At 39.5% G+C, this 21843-nt stretch overlaps 1 protein-coding gene across 1 annotated transcript in view; it reads left to right on the top strand.

Moving 5' to 3' along the window:
• Nucleotides 1–21843, top strand: part of RSBN1L (round spermatid basic protein 1-like) — a 105329-nt gene that overhangs the window by 37214 nt on the left and 46272 nt on the right. Inside the window, exon 3 of the mRNA XM_006834358.1 lies at nt 7266–7906. Within this exon, the coding sequence (XP_006834421.1) occupies nt 7266–7906 (641 nt within the window). The remainder of the gene's footprint in view (nt 1–7265; nt 7907–21843) is intronic.

Genomic DNA, 21843 nt, shown 5'->3' with positions numbered 1-21843 from the left:
GCTGATGAATATCCCCAGACAAGTGTATATTGTTCCACAACCTCCTAAAATGCTGTTGGATTAAGTTCCAATTAATTTCTGGGTTTGCCATACATTTTTATTAGGGATTGGTCACTTAGCGTAAATCAAATCCCAGACTTCCAGAAGGATGTTTAACATGAACCATGTTGTTCGCATAAACCATTTAAACACAAAGCCAGTCTTACCAGGGAATGATGGGAAACATCCCAAAATCCAAGTTCCCATATGCAGTCAAGGGCCAACCTTGCAAGCTGGGCTTTGTAAGGATAGTAGTCTCAGGCCCGTTATGTTACCTTTCTTTATATACTTTATTATAATTATTTTTTAATGTTTTATTGTGAATTATATGATAGTTTACATGTGAGAACATTAATTTTACATTCATCTTATCCTATATCGTTTCATTACCATGGTTACAGTCCCCTCTGTGCATCATCAACCAACCAAAGGGTATATCCTGCAAGCCTGCTCCCTCACCCCCGGTCGTCAGCACACAGCCCTTCTCCCTCTCTGGGTCTAAAGTCCCCAGCTGCTCCATTTCTCCTCGTCACCATCTCTGCCTCCATCTCAGGCATCACTGTTTCTTTGGGTAGGGTCCCACTCTCAGCTCTTCTTCCTTGATGGTCCCAGGGACTTCCGCTCCTAGACTGCAGAGTTAATCACTCCCCTCCTTGCTACAAAACGTCTACCTTTACATTTCCAACTCTCACAATCAGTCCTAATAACAGTTATTCACTATTGTATCGCAAGAGACCTATCCGCATTTCCTTTCATCAGCCCTGCCTAGACAGATTGGATACTACTCAGTGGAGATTGTACCTTCCTCCATGCCCTCTGGATCTAGGTTCCCTCTTGAAAGCTTGTAAGCCAGTCACTTCTTGCCTTTGTAGCCCCCTGACTTTGGGTAGCCAATGTCTAAGTTGCCCATGCCTGTCTACTCTGTGTATGGAGGGAGGAGTGGGAATGATCCTAGTTCTTTTGAGCTACTGTATCCATAGGTGTAGCTCAAGTTCATCAAATTGTATCAGATTACTCTTTTTTTTTCCCCTCTTTTTTCTTCTTCTAGTTAAGCTCTGATCATCCAGTCATTAAAGCCAGGTCAAGTGGACATTATCTGCAAGTGTGGGTGTTCTTGTGCATATGCCCTCTCTTCTTATCAGCTGGACACTTCACTCTCCACTCCTCTGTGGCTATGCCACTGACTCTGGGCCCAAGAATCCCCAGTTCTTGCCATACTGCTGGCCAACTAGGTCGCCACCCAGGTTCACAGGAGTCTATTTAGCATTGTAGGGCCTAGCTTGCAACTTCTTTGCTGTTTTCCCCTCATTTCCCCTTATCAGTGATGAACGTGGTCACCAATCTGAGCATGTATTCCCATTGAGTCTTAGTCTTAGAAGGGGATTTTCCTTGAGGGGACCTGACCACTTGCCTTGATGTCTCCTGGACAAGCAACTTGCTTGTTCTTGTAGTAATCAGTTGGTCTGGCTGTATTGTTTTGTATTTTTCCTGTCCCTATCTGTCTTTCTTTCAAGAAATATCTTCTGTTCTTCTAGCTGCTCTAGGCTGGTCTGCCAATCCTTGTCCTTTCAAGTGGAAATTTCCCCCCTCTGAAGATTCTGGATGCTGTTCAGGATTCTGCCTATATAGTCTTATGTAATGCAGAGGCTCCACAGGAAGCCTCCTTCACTAGGCACCTTGTAGCACTATTCTATACACTTTAGCATTCAATTGCCAAATAGTTTACCACCATGGGAATTTAGCAGCTCTCTAATGATTGATTTGTTGTTGTTGTTGTTGCTGAGTGCCCCTGAATTGATTCTGATGTTGTCATTGCTGTTGTTGTTAAGTGTTTTAAAGTTGGTTCCGGCTGGCCCATAGTGACCCTGTATAGTGTTTCAAAGGAGCATCTAGTAAGCTTGAACTGCCAACCTTGTGGTTTGAACCAATTTTGTATCCAGTACATTAGACCATAGTGCCACACCAGGACTCCTTTGTCACTTCGTAGTGACCCTGTAAAGGGTTTCAAGAGTTGCTGGTAGGTTTGAAGTGCCAGCCTTTCAGTTAGCAGTCCTGTGCTTATCCTACAACTGGTTTCTTAATTAGTTATCATTTTTAAGTTTCTGACTATTAAAGTACTTCTTGTCCATTCTCATGAGTAGGAAATAGATAAGCTCCATGTTGTGCTTATTTATTTCAAAGTAGCATGTGCTTCAGTGTTTGGATAGTTTCTGTTTTAACTTTATTAATGTGTTAGTTGTAAATGTAATAAGTAGGACATTAACACACATTTTCATTTAAATGCAACTTTGTTTACTTTGGCAAGCTCATTTATGCAATTTTGTATGTGTATTTATAGAGTTTAGGCTGGTTTAGTGCTGCAGGATCAGCACTGGACTGTGAACCACAAGTTCAAACCCACCATCTGCTCCTCAGAAACCCTGTACAGGGTCGCTGTGAGTCAGAATTGACTCGACTGCCCTTAACAAGAACAAGGCATGCTATTAATCTCCTTGTTGTTTCTAAGCGCTGTTGACTTTGTTCTGACTCATAGCAACCCTGTATAGGGTTTCTGTGACTTTAAATCTCCATGGAAGCAGAAAGCCTCATCTTTTATCTTCGGTAATAATATACATAAAACAGTGAACACACCTTCCAATGTAAAAAAAAAAAAAAAAAGATGCCACCAGGTCTTTTACTTCACATTGTGTCACATGATAAGGAAGTCAGAGTACATACAAAATATAAACTAATGATTAGTTCAGAAAATTATTATTTATTTTAAAACTGGTTTAATAAAAGTAAATAAACATATGAATACTTTTGATAATCTATTACACAAATATCTACTTGATAATGTTTTCTAAAGCATGACATTTATGAAAGCTTTTAGAAATAAAAGGATTTATTTTAAAAAAAAGCACACACACAAAAAACAACTTTCATAGAGTTGAGCCTGACTCACAGTGAACCTGTAGGACAGAGGATCTCCGAGGCTGTAAATCTTCACGACAGCATACAGCCTCATCCTACTCCAGTGGAGTGGCTGCTTGGGGGTTTAGACCTTTAAATTAAAAAAAATGTATTTTAAATTTCACCCGCTGTTTTTTCCTCTTGATTTATTTGTATTTTGCTTTCATATATAAACATTTTTCATCTTTCCTTCTGATATTAACCCTGTGTTTTAAGGTTTGGTTTCCTTATAGTTTTTTACTTTTCATTACTTACAGTTTTTGGTTTCCATTACTTATATAGTTTTTTAGCTATTAAACTTAATGTTTGATGGAGTCCCTGTGTGGTGCAGATGTGGTTGTTGGTGGCAACCAGCTGGTCCTGGGAAGCTCTTGAGCTCATAGCTCTGGGTGATGGCAGCATAAGTTCAGGAAGCAGCTATACCAACAGTGTGGTGATCAATCACTGCTGTCCTGTGCTCCTGACACCTGTACACTGTGTCCATGTCCCCACCACCCTGCTCTGTGTTAGATGTATGCACAGCCCCAATTCCCGTCCTCTGCCTGGCCCATTCGCACACCTGGCAAGTCCATTGGGCTCCCTCCCCCCCTCCCCCTATACAGTTTTAATATAGAAGACTTTAACTATGGATTGTACGGGAACTGTATGGTGTTCATACAACATTCATGTTGCATTACAGTCTATTTCATATTGCATATCATGGACGTTAAATGATGCTGTTGTTAAGTGCCATTGAGTTGTTTCCAACTCATAGCAAACCTGGATAGGGTTTCCAAGCTTTTAAATCTTCATGGGAGCAGAAAGCTTCATCTTTCTCCTTCAGAAGGACTGGTGGGCTCCAACTGCAGACCTTAAGGTTCGTGGTCCATCGCTTATCATGTGGAGCCACTGTGTTCCCTGTTACTACTAATGATAACATGTAAAAAACAAAAAAACCCAGATGGTCCTAAGTGTGGTTCTTAACTTGAATGCAGTGTAAGTCCAGGACTACCTGTAATATCAAGGAAAAGAAATAAAAGCAGTTAGAGATAAGCCAAATAATGCCTTTGAGATGTTAGGAGAGACGATTTGAGAAAACTATTGGGGTTCGCAAGAGAAACAGGCTTTCTACTAGGTGAAGCTTTAAAGCTTTGGAAACCCTATACAGTGTCACTATGAGTCAGAACCGACTTGATGGAACTTACCAACAACCACCACCACTGGATTAAGTATTTAGATATCTGTTGTTGATGATGATGTTAAGTGCCGCTGAATCAGTTTGTACTCATAGTGACCTTGTATAAGGTTTCCAAAGAGAGACTGATGGGTTTGAACCCCTGGCCTTTTGGTTAGCAATCTGGTCCTTATTCTGCAGTGCCACACCAAGACTCCTAGGCATTCTGGGAAAGCTGACTTGAGTAAACTGAAAGCAGAACAACATTTTAAGGGATAAGGATATTTGCATAATGGGAAACACTGGCAAAGAAGGTTCTTTATGCAATGGGTCAGGAGTAAAGGAGGAAAGACTATTAAGTAAGGTCTTTGGGAATGAATGGGAGGGATTTGGGGAAAGTAGGCAGAATACCTCACTTAATGGACACAAAAGAATAAAAGAGATATGTGAAGATGGAAAATTTTGTTGGAGGAATTAAATTCTTCACAGGTTTTTGGTAAAAATGAAATAAATAGTAAATGCCTTCCTTTTGCAACTATAAGTTTAGTGCTTTGCATTGTCTTTAGGAATCATGTTTTCTTTTGAGGATGTTTACTTTTTTCTATTTTTCTTGTTAAGGGCCTTGGAGTTGGTTCCGACTTACAGTGATTCTTTCTTTCTTTTTAATCTTGTTACCTTTCCTGACGTAGTTTTATTCTATCACTGAAATTTTATTTTGTAAATAGGTGAATCTTTCCATATTTTTTTAAATGTTTTATTGTGAATTGAATGAATGTTTGTAGAGCAGATCATCAGTTTTATATTCAACAAATCATATACTTGGCTTCATTATATGCTGGCAATCCTCTCCATGCACCAATAGTTAACATGTTTTACTGCTATTCACTCCAACCATTGCATTCCTTCCTGTGTCCCACACTGCCATCTTTCCTCTGCCAGCCTCCTTCCGATTGTATATTGTCTGCCCCATCACCCATGTCAATACGTGTCTACCCTCTAACATATATATATACATATACACACACACATATATGTTGTTGTTGTTATGTGCCATGGAGTCGGTTCCGACTCATAGCAACCCTGTACAGGGTTTCTGAGGCTGTAAATCTTTACGGGAGCAGAAAGCCTCATCTTTCTCCTGCGGAACAGCTGGTAGTTTCGAACTGCTGACCTTGCAGTTTGCAGCCCGATTCGTAACCACTACGCAACCAGAGCTCCATGTATATTCAAAAACATGCAGGAATATATAACCATTTAAACATCAGGACATATTCTGAAAGCTAGTTTCCTGGCCACCAGTACACAGCCTTTCTATTTCCATGAGTCTAGAGTCCTCAGCTGCTCAATCTTCCCATGCTATCGCCTCTGCCTCCATCTCTGTTGTTGCTACTTCTCTGGTTAGGGTCCCATGTTCAGCTCTTGCTCTTCTCTCTTGATGGCCCTAGGGTCTTCTGTTCCTGGAATGCATCATTAACTTCCCCCCATTTTTTGTTACATAGCCTCTACCTTTACAGTTGTGACAGTCACAATTAGGTATGACAACAACTACTCAACCATTGAATCAGTGAATCCCATCCCCATCTCCTTTCACCTGACCCATCTAGACAAGAGGAAAGCTATTCAGTGGGGATTCTACCTTCCACACTCTCAAACTAAACTTCTTCTTGAAAACTTGTAAGTCAGCCAGTTCGTGCCTTTATAGTCTGCCCACCCCAACTCCTCCCATTTTAGGTAGCCAGTGCCTTAAGTTGCCTGTTCTTATCAACCCTGCGTACAAACAGAGGGGGATAGGTTTGATGTATTTATAGTGATTATAGGGTTTCCAAGGAACAGCTGGTGGGTTTGAACTGCTGACCTTGTGGTTAAGCAGTCCAGTGCTTATCCTACTTTACCACACCAGGCATCGTTTTTCTTATTAGAAACAAATATACTGTAATAGTGTTAAGCATTTATATGACACTTAACTTTTATAGCGTATGGCTGCGAAAAGATTAGCAGTTCACATCTACCTGCTGTTGTATGGAAAAAAAAGACTTGGTGATCTGTTCCTATAAAGAGTTCTATTGAGACCCTGTGGAGCAGTTCTGTTTGTCTTGTAGGTCTCTGTGAGTAAGAATTGACTGGATAGCACAGCACACAATAGCCTGTATGGCTTAATCTTTTCTTCTTTGGATTTCTGAATTTCGGAGCCCACACAGTGTTCATGCTTTTGCTTACAGATGTTCATTAATGTTTAATTAATAAATATTAATATATAATTGATAGACATATTTCCACTATCTTTATCTTTTTACCTCTTTATTAATTTCATGGGTGTAATTTGAGCTTTATTATTAAGTGCTGTCAAGTTGGTTCTGACTCATAGTGACCCTGTATAGGGTTTTCTGGAGTGGCTGATGAGTCTGAACTACTGACCTTGTGGTTCAAACCAACCTTGTGGTCCAGTGCATTATCCTACAGTGCCACACATAAAAAATGATTCTAATTTTGTCATCTCCTTTGTGGTGCCTTATTGGGAACTTTGGAAATTGTGGTGGTCCTAGCATGATTCCTTTTAGAAACAAGAGAGATTTGTTAAAAAGGAAATATGGTAAAAAGAAAGCTAAGGAATTTCTGTGTTTGTTGCTGTTACATTATGCATGTATTTTTCTCTCTTTTTTTTTTTTTGATTTGTGAATCTTATTCACACCTCCTTGACTTGGTATCATTTTTAAGGCATGAGATTAAAGTAAAATTGACAATAGGTATCAGAGGAGAATGTCTGGAGGGCTTTGTCCATATTGACCTTCATTCAACTTTTCATTTTTGATTTTCTGATATTAAAATGTAAAGATTATGTTTTCTAAAATACTCATCATTTCAGTAAACACTGATTAATCATATGGTACATTCAAAATGGCACTACACCATGTGTATAACTTTGTCTTAAACTTCCTCTTTGTGTGTGCCTTGGTGGGTGTGGGGAGCTAACTAAATCTTGACCATCAATACTGTGTTAATGAGTGTCAAATAGAAACCTGATTCTGAATAAATTCTGCTTTTGTATTACAAAACATTTCCTAAAGCATGGTGTTTTATAGTAATTAAAGTATGGAGTTTCAAAAACCATTTTTCCCAACAGGTGGGAAGGAGAAACCAAAAACAAATATAGAAGATTTACAAATTAAAAAGGTAAAGAAGAAAAAGAAAAAGAAACATAAAGAAAACGAAAAACGGAAACGTCCAAAAATGTATAGCAAATCTATTCAGACCATCTGCTCAGGATTGCTATCTGATGTTGAAGATCAAGAAGCCAAAGGGATCCTAAGTGATAACATAAAGGACTACATTGGAAAGAATTTGGATACCAAGAACTCTGATTCCAAAATTCCAGAAAACAGTGAGTTTCCATTTGTCTCATTAAAGGAGCCACGGGTTCAGAATAACCTCAGAAGGTTGGACACTTTGGAGTTCAAACAGCTCATTCATATTGAGCACCAGCCTAATGGAGGTGCATCAGTTATCCATGCCTACAGTAATGAGCTCTCCCAGTTGTCTCCTGTGGAGATGGAGAGGTTTGCAGAAGAATTTGTGGGACTGGTATTCAGTGAAAATGAAAACTCTGCAGCTTTTTATGTAATGGGTATTGTTCATGGGGCAGCTACTTATTTACCTGACTTTTTAGACTACTTTTCATTTAATTTTCCCAATTCACCAGTGAAAATGGAGATATTAGGAAAGAAAGATATAGAGACAACAACTATGTCCAATTTTCATGCTCAGGTAAGAGGTTTTTAGCTTTTGTGTTTTTTGTTTTTTTTAATAACCTTTAATTATATGATTTGGAGAAATTTGTTCTTTGTTTCAGATTTTCTGTAGGTTTGATATAAAAAGGTAAGAATACAATGAAACCTTTTGGAATATTAAGAATGCATTACTTCTTTGATATGAATTTAAAATTTTTAATTTCAGTTTCTAGTTGTCTGTCTTCTTAAAGATAATTAATGAAGTCATTAAGTGTCTGTTCTCCTTTTTTGGAAGGCTTTTTCTTGGAATGAATTTAGCCATGCAGTTCCAGTCCTTAAGACTGTGTGTATGTGTGATGTTGGTTTTTATCCTGAAAATCACTAAATATTGCTTTTTGCTCTTTGAGGTAACACCTTTAAAGTACTTAGCACTGGCCCCATCACAGGGTAGATGCTTGATAAATGTAGGCTGTTAACTATATTTGATATAAAGGACCTACCAGCCATTGTGTGGTTATAGGAGAAAATGAACAAATCAGTGCATATTTTGAGCTACTTTCCATTTCCTTTCTCTGTGGGTAGAATTGTTTAGAAGACAGAGGTTTGGTCTGCTGGCTTTTGAAGATGAAAGACTAGGGCCATTGTTACCTATCCCCAGATGAGGGACTGCTTAGACCAAGAGATTGACTAGTGTTCAGTTTATGATTTTTTGGTGCTATAACTAATGGTTTTCTCAGAGCCATAGTAATTGATAACATTCTAGTTTAGAAGGCAGAAAGAATAAAGTTTCAGAGAGAATCTTAGTAATGATCTATTCTAATCGTTCTCAACTTACAGAGAAATACACATAGCTAGGAGAAATGACTTTTTTTTTTTTTTTGTAGGTTATAATTGTTACCTTAGAAACGATAGTCTGATGTCCACTTGCGTCTACATATACCAGCTGCCTGATACTTGGTGTATGCGCTGTAGAGTACTGTATGTTAGGAAATGTGGTCATTTTAGCATGTGTATGTAGGGACAGACTTTTCGCTGATGTAGTATGTTTGAGAACTGGAATTTAAGTAATTTCTAGAGTTGAAAGGAAGCTATAGAGCAGCTCCAGAGGTTAGTGACTTATCTAAGATTACACCTGAATTTAGTGGCAGAACCAGGACTGGGATCTACTGTTTATTGAATATGGACTGTGCCGAGAACTCTTTTAAGTAGTTTATGTACAATAACTCATTTAGTCCTTGCACAGTCTAATTTATTAGTGAGGAAACCAGAGACACAGTAAAAGAGAAGAAATAATTTGCCCTAAGTCCCTTGGCACTGGCTCATTCCATTAATTGCATGCCTGCTAAATATTGGATATTATGTTAAGCCTCTCTCCTACCATTCTGTTTCTACTATATCACAAATTTTGTTGCTGCTCCAGTGACACACAACAGCAACATACATGCAAATTTATTTCAGTAATTTTTTGAATGTAATAATACATTGTCCTTCAAAAGCTTTTATGTAAAATTCCAAGCTTATTGTCCTTAAGTTGATTATGGAGAGTACCGTACAGGACACATTAGTACTGCCACAGAGACTTTCCAAAGTTGTAAATCTTTATGGGAGCAGACTGCCACAGCTTTCTCCCACAAACAAGCTGGTAGGTTCAAACTGCCAACCTTATGGTTAGCAGCCAAGCCCTTAACTACTGTACCATAGGACTTCTGTGTAAGGTTGTTAGTGGTAATGGTTTTGTATCATGAAGTCGATTCTGACTCATAGCAACCCTGTATAAGGTTTTCAAGGCTATAAATCTTTATGCGAGCACAAAGCCTCATCTTTCTCCCACGAGCGCCTGGTAGTTTTGAACTACTGACTTTCTGGTTAGCAGCCCGACTTAACTATGTAAGAAGTGCAACATAAAAACTGCTTTTGTTATTAAATAAGATGCTGATACTCTAATTATGCCAGCATGTGGCTGGATTGTGGATCACACTTAGCCTGGTTGCCACCACCTCTTCAGGGTTCCTACGATACTAGTATATATTGCAGAGAATGCTGTAGGCAAATGCAGGCAGGAAGCTGCGTATACTAAGTCATTATTCCTTTTACTCTAAGGCTCTTAGGATTTTATCATTTCTGTGGTGAGGGTAAGAATATCTAGAACAGCTGCACTACACTAATAATTTGATTTTTACCTCTGCAACACTAGACTGAGAAAGTTTAGAAGAGTTATCAGCAGGCTGGGAGGTAGCCGTACGCTTTGTGTACACACTTGTTTAAGAAACAAAATGGGACCCAAAAGGACAACAGTAGAAGAAAAATGAACATTCTTGTTCTAGCTTAGTTTATTTCTAAACCTTAACCTAATTTGTCAGTAAAAGCTCTATTCTTAACCTAATTTGTAGTGTCCCTTCAGGGCTTGATTTCTTAAATAAACCTTTTATTGAAGTATACTTTGTAGACAGAAGAGGTCACAAAGTATATAAGTGTATGAGTTGGTGAGTCTTCACAAAATGAATACACCCATGGGTTGTCGTTTGTTTTTGTTTTTGTTTTTCCTTAAATGTTTTATTGTGAATTATGTGATAGTTTACATAGGAGAACATTAGTTTTACATTCATTCTATCGTATATTGTCTCATTGCCATGGTTACAATCCCCTCCATGCAATCCTTCCCCCGTACCCCCCAGGTCTTCAGCACACAGTGTCGCTCTCCCTCTCTGGATCTAAAGTCTCCAGCTGCTCCGTCGCTCCACGTCGTCATCTCTGCCTCCATTTCAGACATCACTGCTTCTCTGGTTAGGGTCCCGCTCTCTGCTCTTCTCCCTTGATGGTCCTAGGGACCTCCACTCCTAGACTGAAAAGTTAATCACTCCCCTCCTTGCTGTAAAACGTCTACCTTTACATTTCCAACCCTCACAATCAGTCCTGATGACAATTATTCACTATTGTATCACAAGAGACCCATCTACATTTCATTGCATCAGCCCCACCTAGACAGATTGAATACTACTCAGTGGAGATTGAATCTTCCTCCATGCCCTCTGGATCTAGGTTTCCTCTTGAAAGCTTGTAAGCCAGTCACTTCTTGCCTTTATAGCCCCCTGCCCCCCATTTTGAGTAGCCAGTGTTCAAGTTCCTCAACCCTGTCTACTCTGTGTGTGGAGGGGTGGGGATGATTCTTGCTGTAAGGACTTGTTCCCGCTTTTGACTTACTGCTTCCATAGGTGTAGGGTTGTTGTTTTTTAAACTTTTATTGTGAATTGAGTGATAGTTTACATGGGAGAACATCAGTTTTGCACTAAACGTATTGTGTTTTGTTTCATTGCAATCAATGATTACAATCCCCTCCATGCATCATCGGTTACCAGTATTTGCTTCTATTCTCTGTTTTTTGGCTTTTTTTTTTTTTTTTTTTTGATGTACACAATAACATGCAGGGATATATAATCATTTAAATAACCAAAAAGCACATTCTGCAAGCCAGTCTCTTGGCTGCCAGTACACAGCCTTTCTCTTTTCATGAGTCTAGCTGCTCTCTCTCTCTCTCTCCATGCCATCACCTCTACCTCCATATCTGGTGTCGCTGCTTCTCTGGTTAGGGTCCTGTGTTCCACTCATGCTGTTGTCTTTTGATGGTCATAGGGTCCTCTGTTCCTGGAATGTAAGATTAACTGGTGGTGGTATGCTGTGGAGTTGGTTCCTACTCATAGCAACCCTGCATAGGGTTTCCGAGGCTGTAAATCTTTACAGGCGCAAAAAACTTCATCTTTCTCCTGTGAAACAACTGATAGTTTCAAACTGCTGACCTTGAGCTTAGCAGCCCGATTTGTAACCACTACTCTACCAGAGCTCTTTGTAAGATTAACTACTCCCCCCCTTTTTGTTACACAACTTCTACCTTTACAGTTGTGACAATTGCAATTAGGTATGATACCAGCTATTCACTGTTGAATCAAAAGAATTCTATCCCCATCTCCTTTTATCAGATACATCTAGACAAGATAAAAACTATTTAGTGGGGATTCTACCTTCCACCACCCCCCCCCATCACACTCTAAAACTAAACTCCCTCTTGAAAACTTGTAGGGCAGCCAGTTCATGCCTTTATAACCCACTCCCCACCAAACACACACATTTTAGGTAGCCAATGTCTAAGTTGCCTGTCCCTATCAACCCTGTGTACAGAGGAGATAGACTTGATCCTTGATGTGAAGACTCCTTCCCTCTCAGGTGGTATTTTGAACTTTTATATTCATAAGTATAGGTCAAGTTCATCAAATTGTAGCAGATTGCACATGTTCTCGTTATCAACCATCCTTATCTTCCTTAGTTGAAGTTCTGGTTAACTAGCCATCGAAGCTAGGTCAAATGGGTATGATCTGCGAATTTGGGAATTCTTGTGCATCTCCTCCCACCACACCCATGAATTTAAAAAAAAATTGAATATTGCTGGTAGCCAGAAACCCTCCGTAAGTCCCTTCTTATAACTGGACTCTTTACCTCCACCACACAGGCAAACACCCAGGTAACTTATCCTGATTTTGAACATCACACATAAGTTGGGTCTGTTTTTTAACTATTCTATAAATAGAATCAAATAGTATACACTATTGTTGTCTCTGACTTCTTTCCCTCAACATTGTGTTTGTAGGATTCAGCCATCTTGTGTGTTACTGTTGTTGTCATCAAGTGACGTCAAGTCGGTTGTGTCTCGCAGAGACCCTTACACAGGGTTTCTGAGGAGCAGTTGTTGTGTTTGAACTACCAACCTTGCAGCTAGCACCCTTGCAACACCACACCAGAACTCCACTTGTGTATAGCAGTTGTTTATTCTTTCTCATTACTGTATAGTATTCTACTTTTTATTAGATTTATTACTAGATATTTGAGGACTCCACTTTATTAATCACTCTTTGAGGGCTTACTCATCTGACCATCTCTTCTTATATAGTATAGTATTCCATTGCATGCATAGACTATAATTTATTTATTTATTTACCTTGTTTGCTGTGGTTGGACATTTGAATTGTTTCCAGTTTGGGACTAAATTACTATACCCATTTATATTTCCATATTCTTTCAACTACACTTGTTCATATATATCTTTTTTTTTCCCCCTAGACTTTCTGGTGGCTGTGTTGTGGTATCTCATTGTGGTTTTAATTTGCATTTCTCTGATGACTAAAGATGTCAAGTACATTTATATGTGATTAATATTCATTTGGATATTCTGTTTTGTTTTGCAAAGTATAATGCCCATTTTCCTATTGATTTTTTTTTTTTAATTGGTATTTTGGAGTATTCTTACCTGTTGTGGAAAGCATATATGTAATACAGATACTTGCACTGACGAGTTTGCCTTTTTACTCTTACAGGTGCAAAAAGTTCTTAAGTTTAATGTAAGCTAAGGAGCTCTGGTAGTGTAGTGGTAGCGAATCGGGCTGCGAACCTTAAGGTCAGCGGTTCGAAACTACCAGCCGCTCCGTGGGAGAATGATGAGGCTTTCTACTCCCGTAAAGATTTACACCCTCGAAAACCCTGTACAGGGTCGCTATGGGTCGGAACCGACTCAACGGCACTTAACAACAACGTATATGTTATTTTTTTCTATTTATTATTACTGCTTTTTTGTGTCTGTTTAAGGAATGTTTGGAGTCCTGGTATGGCACTGTGGGTTAATGTGCCAGACTGCAAAGCCCTTTGAATTGCAAGGTCGGCGGTTCAAGCTCACAAGCTGCTCCTCAGAAACCGTATACAGGGTCTCTATGGGTCGGAATTGACTCAACAGCACTTAACAACAACAAAGGAATGTTTGCCTTTGCCTCACTCAAAATATACCAAATTAGTTGCTGTTGAGTCTCTTCCAACATCCCATGTGTGTCAGTAGACTTCCGGAGGGTTTTCCAGGGTTAGCCTTTTGGAAGCAGATTGTCAGGCCTGTTTTCTGGGGTACTTCTGGGTAGGTTCTGTCCACCAGCCTTACTCTTAGTAGCTGCGTACTTAACCGTTTTCTGCTACCCAGTATTCTTCTTACCCCAAAATCATGAATATACTTTTTTAAAATTTTCTTTTGGGAGCCTTTATTGTTTGACCTTTCACATTGTAGATGTACATTCCAGCTGGAATTTATTATTGTGTGTACTATGAGGTAGCATCAAGACCTATTTTTACATGTAGGTATCCAGTGGACATATTATCCGGAGGAAACAGTCGCTGGAGAAGGATGTCATGCTGGGTAAGGTGGAGGGTCAGAGAAAAAGAGGAAGACCCCTAATGAGATGGATTGGCCAGGTGGCATCATTGGTGGACTCAAGTGTGGCAGCAGTAGTGAGGTTGGCCCAGGATCGGACATTGTTTCATTCTGCTGTGCATGGGGTCGCTATGAGTTGGTTCCGACTCGATGGCACCTGACAACAACAACGTCCAGTGGACCCAGCATCATTTATTAAAAAGACATCCCTCCCCTGTTTTGGTGCCACCTTCATCATGTGTGTACTCTGTTTCTGAATTCTGGTTCTGTTGCTCTGCTTGTCTTGAAATCTGATAGAAGAAAGTTTCTAATTTTGTTTTTCTGATAGAAAAATATATCAAATTTGTTGTTATTCAGGATTTTCTTGGCTCTTTACAGTATCATATAAACTTTAGTATTAACTAGTTACATCCCACAGTGATATCTGCTGGGACTAGTTTTCCAGTTCTGAATGTTTGTTAGTAGAATCTATAGTGAATCTATGTATTTTGGTGGAGTCAAATGGATCAGGCTACATACTAACATATAAATTTTCCATCACTAAAATAATTGGTTGAAATTATAATATTAATTAAACTAATATTTGCCAGTATTCTAGAGTTAGGAATAGAGGTGGTCTCAATACTGGCATATTGTTATTTTTAAGTGCCTTGTAATTGGTTCCAACTAATAGCCACCCTGTATTAGAGTTTTCAGGTTTACAAAAACTTTCTACTTTTCACATGTTTTGGGTTGGCTGGCCAATTGTTTGGGTCTTTTGCAACTTAAATGGAGCTGGATGGCCTCATTCACATGTGTGGTAATTAACAGATCAGTTAGTATTGGCAGACCTCATTTAATGTGGCTGGTGGTTGGTGCAGTATCAACTGGGATGATGGTCACATTTCATCATCATCCAGCAGGTCAGCCTAGACTCATTCACGTGGTGGTGTTGCAGGGTTCTAAAGAACAGAAAGAGAGACAGTTGACAAGCTCCAATGCTTATGCTTATATTTGCTAATGTTCCACTGGCCAGAAAAGGTTTATAGTATATAATCAAGCTGAGATTCATGGGGTAGAAAAATAGACTCTGCTTCTTTTTTTTTTTTTTTTTTTTTTCTAAAGACCTTTTATTGTTTAATTGAGTGAAGGTTTATACAGAGTATATCACTAGTTTTACGTTCAACAAATCACACACTTTGTCTCATCTCAATGATTTCAATCCCCTCACTGAACTCTGTCTCTATTTCTCCTCCTTTCCCAACTGCAGAAAATGGCCATATCTGACTTTCTCTGGCTTCACAGGGAGAAGGAGAATAAAGCTTAAAATCAGTCCAAGGTTGATTTCTGTAAGGCAGAGGTCAGACAGGCTTCCACCCTTCACCCTCCTTTGCCCTCTTCTGACTCCAGACCTCCCTCCCACAGCACTTTCTGCTTCTCATCTGAGTTCGATAATCCATTTCAGTGGCCACACAGAGATCATAGACAATACGCTAGTTTATAGGGTTTATTAAGGAAGTGAACAGAGTACAGTTGAAGGTCACAAACAACTCAGGATGCATCATTTCTCCAGTCAGGAATGCCTCTTCTTCTCTGTCATACTGAAGGCTTGCAGTATGATAGCTCTTTTGTCTCTGTGCTGCTCAGGCAAGTATTAAACTCCTTTAGCCTGTTTATAAAAGCAAGCCTCTTGCCTGTAGGCAGCGTACTTTACTCAGTTCACGGACCAGGAAGCTTGCAGCTTTTCTGTTTCACCATGCCACTACCACTTTCCCAGACTGGGATCTGGCACTCCACTTGTGACTCTTCTTTCTTGATGGTCCTCTGATTTTCTGTTCCTGCTTTTTAGATGATTCTTTGTAAACCCAACATGATGGTAAAATTGACTGATCCCTGTGTTAAGTCTTATGCACCTATTTGCATGCTTCTACCCAGTCATTTGGTGAGAATCACAAAGACCATGGCTAGAGAAGATAAATTAAGTAAATTCATTATACTACACCAACCTTCCTGAATTTTGTTCTTAGGAAATGCTTCCCTTTTGATCTCCAATGGGTAGCCATTCTGTGGTGTTCCTACTTCACTAATGGTATGTACCTGTGTACTTATCTACTGCTTGGCTGAAAATTGAGCCACAAGGGTGAGAGTTCAATTCCAGACCTGAAGGGTCATAGTCTAGGATTTCTCCAGTCTCTTTCTGACCAGTAAGCCTGATGTTTTTTATGATTTTGAGTTTTGTTCCACATTTTCCTCCCACTCTATCTAGGACCTTACATTGTGATCTCTTTCAAAGCAGTTGATAGTGTAGCACCATCTAGTTCTTCTGGCATGAGGGTCATGGAGACTGATGTTCACATGTTCCATTAGTCCATTGGAGTAATTGTTTCCAAGCATCTTCAGTTTTCTTCACTCTTCTTTCCTCTGCATGGGAGAGACCAATAATTTCTCCTTAGAGGCCGCTTTTGAGCTTTTAAGATCCCAGTTGCTACTCACCAAAGTAAGATGTAGAACATTGTGTTTGCGGACTATGTTATGCCAGTTGACCATGGTGTCCCTCAAGACTATGGTCCCAAGACCCCAGGCCCAGCAACTTAATTCCTCAAGGTGTTTGGTAATGTCTAAAAATTTTTGTGATGTTACCTCTTGTATGCTCCACTGTATTCATTGATATGTTTGCTGCAGAGGTACTCATTTACAAATACCCTTTTAGACTGTAGTTCTTGATGATAGGAGTGGCACAAGTCACGTTGTAACAGGGTGAACATACAAGGTAGAATCCGTGGCCATTCCCATCATATCTGCCCTAATTTTTCTACCTTCTCTATTTCATTCAAATACTTATTCAGACATTTATTGAACTCTTAAGAAGTTTTACCTGTTAAGGAATAGATGAGATTTCTGTTTTGTCACTCAATATTTAATCAGTGCTCATTCTGAATTCTGTATCATGAACTATGAGAATGTAAAAACCAGAACAATTATCTTCTTACCACCCTTCCTGTGTCCCCAAACTCCAAATTTTATTTTATCATTGTTCTAAGTTGTTTGTCAAATAAACTTGTGACTAGATATATTTAATAATGAAACGGTTATTAAATCTGATTTGATCTGTTAGTCCTGCTCTCCTTTCTCTGCAGAATGAAAGGAGAAAATTAACATTTTTTAATTCATACTGGCTTCATTTACTGTGCTAGGCCATTAAAAGACAGTTTAATGTGTCCTGTTTGATACATTGCTTAGATTTGTACTAAATTAACATTTTGTTCGGCTGTGCTCTGGTAGCATTGTAGTTATTAGTTGGGCTGTTAATCACAGTCAGCAGTTCAAAACTACCAGTCATTCCATGAGAGAAAGATGAGACTTTGCTTCCGTAAGATTTACAGCTTCAGAAACCCTATACAGGGACACTCTTGAGTCGGAACCGACTCTACGGCACGTAACCACCGCATGTTAGAACCAAACCAAATGCCATTGAGTCATTTCAATTCATACGTTCCCTCTGGTTTTCTAAGGTGTAACTCTTTATTGAAGCCGATTGTCGTATCTTTCTCCCATGGAATAGCTGGTGGATTTGAACCACCAACCTTCCAATTAGTAGGCAAGTGCTTAATTACTGTGGTACAAGGGCTTCTTTCATTGTGTTCAAATAAGTGTGGACTGTAAGTGCTGGACTATAAGTGCAAATCAGTGGTTCAGTCCCACCAGTTGTTCCTTGGAAACCCTTAACCAGGGTCGCTATGAGTTGGAACCGATATGACAGCACTTAACAACAATCTCAATTTGATTTCGTTAACAACAATTAATTAAAATGCTCATGACAGGCCTCAGATGGTCTTACTGAGAAGAGCTTTATTCTTTATTGTATTTAATTTAAATATGGGTAGTATTTTCATTCTTATTTTGAATAAAGTTATAGATATTTTCAAAAATAAAATGTTGGTTAAGTGTCATTGTTATTGTAGTGAAGTGCCATTGAGTTGGTTCCAACACATAGCAACCCTTTATATAGGGTTTCTGAGGAGCAACTGGTGAGCTTGAACCACCTACCTTGCAGTTCAAACAGCATTGAAATCTGGCGCATAAACCCAAAGTGCTGCAACAGGACCCTTAAATGTCATTGCTCATTTGTTTTTTAGTATATACCAGGTATGATGGGGTGGCTCCCCCTTGTGGCATATTCATTTATATAAGATATTTATGTCATGTTTAGACTTTCTCAGTAAGAATGTAATGACCTGATTTTCATCTTTAAAATTAAGGGACTCCCCATCCCTTCTTCCTAAAAACTAGCAGAATTGAATGAACAACTTTTTCTTTCCTCCTCGGGTTTTTATTTTAATAATTATCCCATCTTTACATTTATTTTTTCAAATTGATGTTGCTACAAACTTGTTGTTGTTAAGTGCCGTTGAGTCAGTTCTGACCCATAGTGACCCTGTATAGGGGTTCCAAAGAGCAGCTGGTGAGCTTGAACCACCAACCTTGCAGTTCAAACAATTTTGTAGTCTGACACATTAATGCACAGTGTTACATGTTAGCTGCCATTAAGGCAGCTCCTGACTCTTGGTGTCCCCATGCACAGCAGAATGAAACACTGCCCAGGCCTCTTTCTGGTCTGTCTGTGATGGTCTGTCTGTAGATCAAGCTGTTGCCCTCCACAGAATTTTTATTGTTTTGAAGTAGATCCCCAGACCTTCTTACCCCTGGGAGTCTGGAAACTCCACAGAGGTCTCTTCAGCCTCCTAGCTACATGCAAGGCTCCACCATAGATAGGCACTACTGTACGTGAGTTGCTTTGGCTCCTGCATGGAAGGCAAGGATTCTATCATGGAACCACCAGTGTCTCACAGAAAAACGACTTCTTAAAGTATCTAAGGGACTTTTAATTTCTTAAGATGTTGATGGCTGTGGTAGTAGTGGTGGTGGTTGTGAGTAGGTTACAACTTATTTGTACCAACCTTGTTTGTATAGGATTTTCAAGGCTGTAAGTCTTTATGGGAGCAGAAAGCCTCCATCTTTTTTCCACAGAGCAGCTGGTGGATTTGAACTACTGACCTTGCAGTTAGCAACCGAGTGTATAACTTACTACACTACCAGGGTTCCTTTGAGATGTTGATGTTAAGTCTCGTCAAATTAATTCAGATTCATAGTGACTCTGCATCTGGTTCCCAAGGACTGGCTGGTAGGTTTGAACCACAGACCTTGTGATTAGCAGTCCAGTGCTTATCCTACAGAAAGTTGATAGGTATACTAAAACAGCTACAGGAAAAGCAGGTTGCGTAGTTGATACAGTTTGTATAATGCTGTGTCATATAAGCTGCATTTATTGTAAGCCTTCTCAGAAAGTTTAATGGCCAATTGTGTGAGGAATATCCCAAACATAAAGGGTTTTCCAAACTTATTAGACTTATTAGTTTTCTGTTTTGAGAGACTAGTTTATCAAGGAAGACGTTTTGGGGAACAGCAGAGCTCTTTCAAGTAAATCATTCTTGTGCTTTTTAAAACTTTTATTTCCATATTTGCTTCTTCCCAGCTTGCGGCAAATTTATAAGTACATGCAGTTCCAAGGTTAGAACAAGATCCATTCCTATCTGTGTAAGAATTTGTAGGTAACATATGGCAATGTATATAAAAAAAAAATTTGTAGGGAAACAGAACAGGTACATGTGATTCTTATTTTTTAGCCTTTAATGCACAAAAGGACTTGAAGCCTTTTCACTGTTTTAAAAGTTTCAGGCATGTGCTGCAAGTGAGGATGATTATGATGAAGGATTTGCTGCCAGAAGGGGTTGGTTCTGGTAGTGTAGGGGTTGCGTGCTGAGCTTCTGCCCATAAGATTAGCAGTTTGAATCTATTAGTTGCTCTGTGGGAGAGAGATGAGGTATTCTGGTCCTGTAAAGACTTACTGCCTTGGAAACCCTGTACAGGATCACTATGAGTCAGAACCTGCTGGATGGCACACACTGGCGCCACCACCAGAGGTTAGTTAAAGAGCCTTGGTGGAGTAGTGGATTAAGAGTTGCACTGCTCTCACAAAATCAGCAATTCAAACCCACCAACTGCATCATGGGACAAAGATGAGGCTATCTGTTCCCATAAAGATTTACTTGTCTCAAACCCCAGGAACAGTTTTACTCTGCCCTTTAGGGTCGTTAGGAGTAGGAACTGTCTCCATGGCAGTGGTTAGAGATTGGTTCAGATGTTTCAAAGTGAGGGCAAATTGACATGGTATTGAAGGAGTGCCCCTGCTCAGAGATGCTGACTAACCTCGTTGCTCTGACTGTGTGTCGCTCTCCATAATCCTGTCCACAGTCTAATCTCCCGAATCAGGGTCCTTTGGCACTGCAGTATAATGCACTGTACTACTGAAAAGTCCATTTGAACCACAAGATTGTTAGTTCAAATCCACCAGCTGTTCCTCAGAAACCATATACTCAATGGCACTTAGCAACAGCAGCAACACCTTTTCCAGGTCTCCCATTCCAGGGCGTCTTCAACCTGTGGTTTTTCTGTTCCTGTTAACCTCGAGGATTACCCAAATTGTAAGCATTCGGGTCTGTTTCTGTTTTACTTCATTGGCCATAACATCTGTTTTACTTCATTGGCCATAACATAACCGGTTCAAAACCCTGCATTAAAGGACAAGAAGGAGTTATCCATCAGTCAGATAAATCGTAACTTGGGTACCTGTCTGTAAAATAAGGGAAAGCCAATACTAAATATTACCTATTTAATTTTTGGCATTACTCCTCAGGAAATGTAATTTTCTCTTTGTATCAAACTGACGTCAGAATCATAGGTGTTTTTTTTTAATGTTTTATTGTGAATTATGTGATAGTTTACATGACAGAACATTAGTTTTACATTCATTCTGTCGTATATCGTTTTATTGCCATGGTTACAATCCCCTCCATGCAATCCTTCCCCTGTACCCCCCAGGTCTTCAGCACACAGTCGCTCTCCCTCTCTGAATCTAAAGTCTCCAGCTGCACCATCGCTCCACGTCTTCATCTCTGGCTCTGTCTTCATCTCTGGCTCCATTTCAGGCATCACTGCTTCTCTGGGTAGGGTCCCGCTCTCTGCTCTTCTCCCTTGATGGTCCTAGGGACCTCCTCTCATAGACTGAAAAGTTAATCACTCCCCTCCTTGTTATAAAACATCTACCTTTATATTTCCGACCCTTTATATGTTCTCTCTCTCTTTTTTTTTTTTATTGTTAAACTCTTTTATTGTGAATTAAGTGGTTTACAGAGCAGATCATCAGTTTTACATCCAACAAATCATATATGTTGTTTCATTACATGGTTGGGATGCCCTTCATGCACCAACAGTTGATAGCATTTAACTCTATTCATTTTAACCACTGAATTCCTCCATGTCTCCCGCCAACTCGTCTTTCCTCTGCCAACCTCATTCTGGTTGTATATTGCCTGTCCCATCACCTGTGTCATCGTGTGTCTACACTATTGTGTATGTATCATTCCTTCTCCCCTAAAGCCATCATAGATGTTTCTTTTAACAAGGAGACCCCCTGGTTTTTTAATGTTCATCAGTATTTCAGTTTCTCTTTACTTTCAGCTAGCAAAGTTGTATTATCTCTATATCTCAAGTTGTTAATGAGTCTTCCTCCAATCCTGATGCTACATTATTCTTCATACAGTCCAGTTTCTCAGATCAGTTGCTCAACATACACACTGAATAAGTATGATGAAAGGATATAACCCTGATACACACCCTTTCCTGATTTTAAACCATTT

Source organism: Chrysochloris asiatica, unplaced genomic scaffold, assembly GCF_000296735.1.
Source record: "Chrysochloris asiatica unplaced genomic scaffold, ChrAsi1.0 scaffold00010, whole genome shotgun sequence".
NCBI lineage: Eukaryota > Metazoa > Chordata > Mammalia > Afrosoricida > Chrysochloridae > Chrysochloris > Chrysochloris asiatica.
Note: the sequence above shows the minus strand (reverse complement) of the source record. Positions and strands in the feature narration are given on the sequence as shown.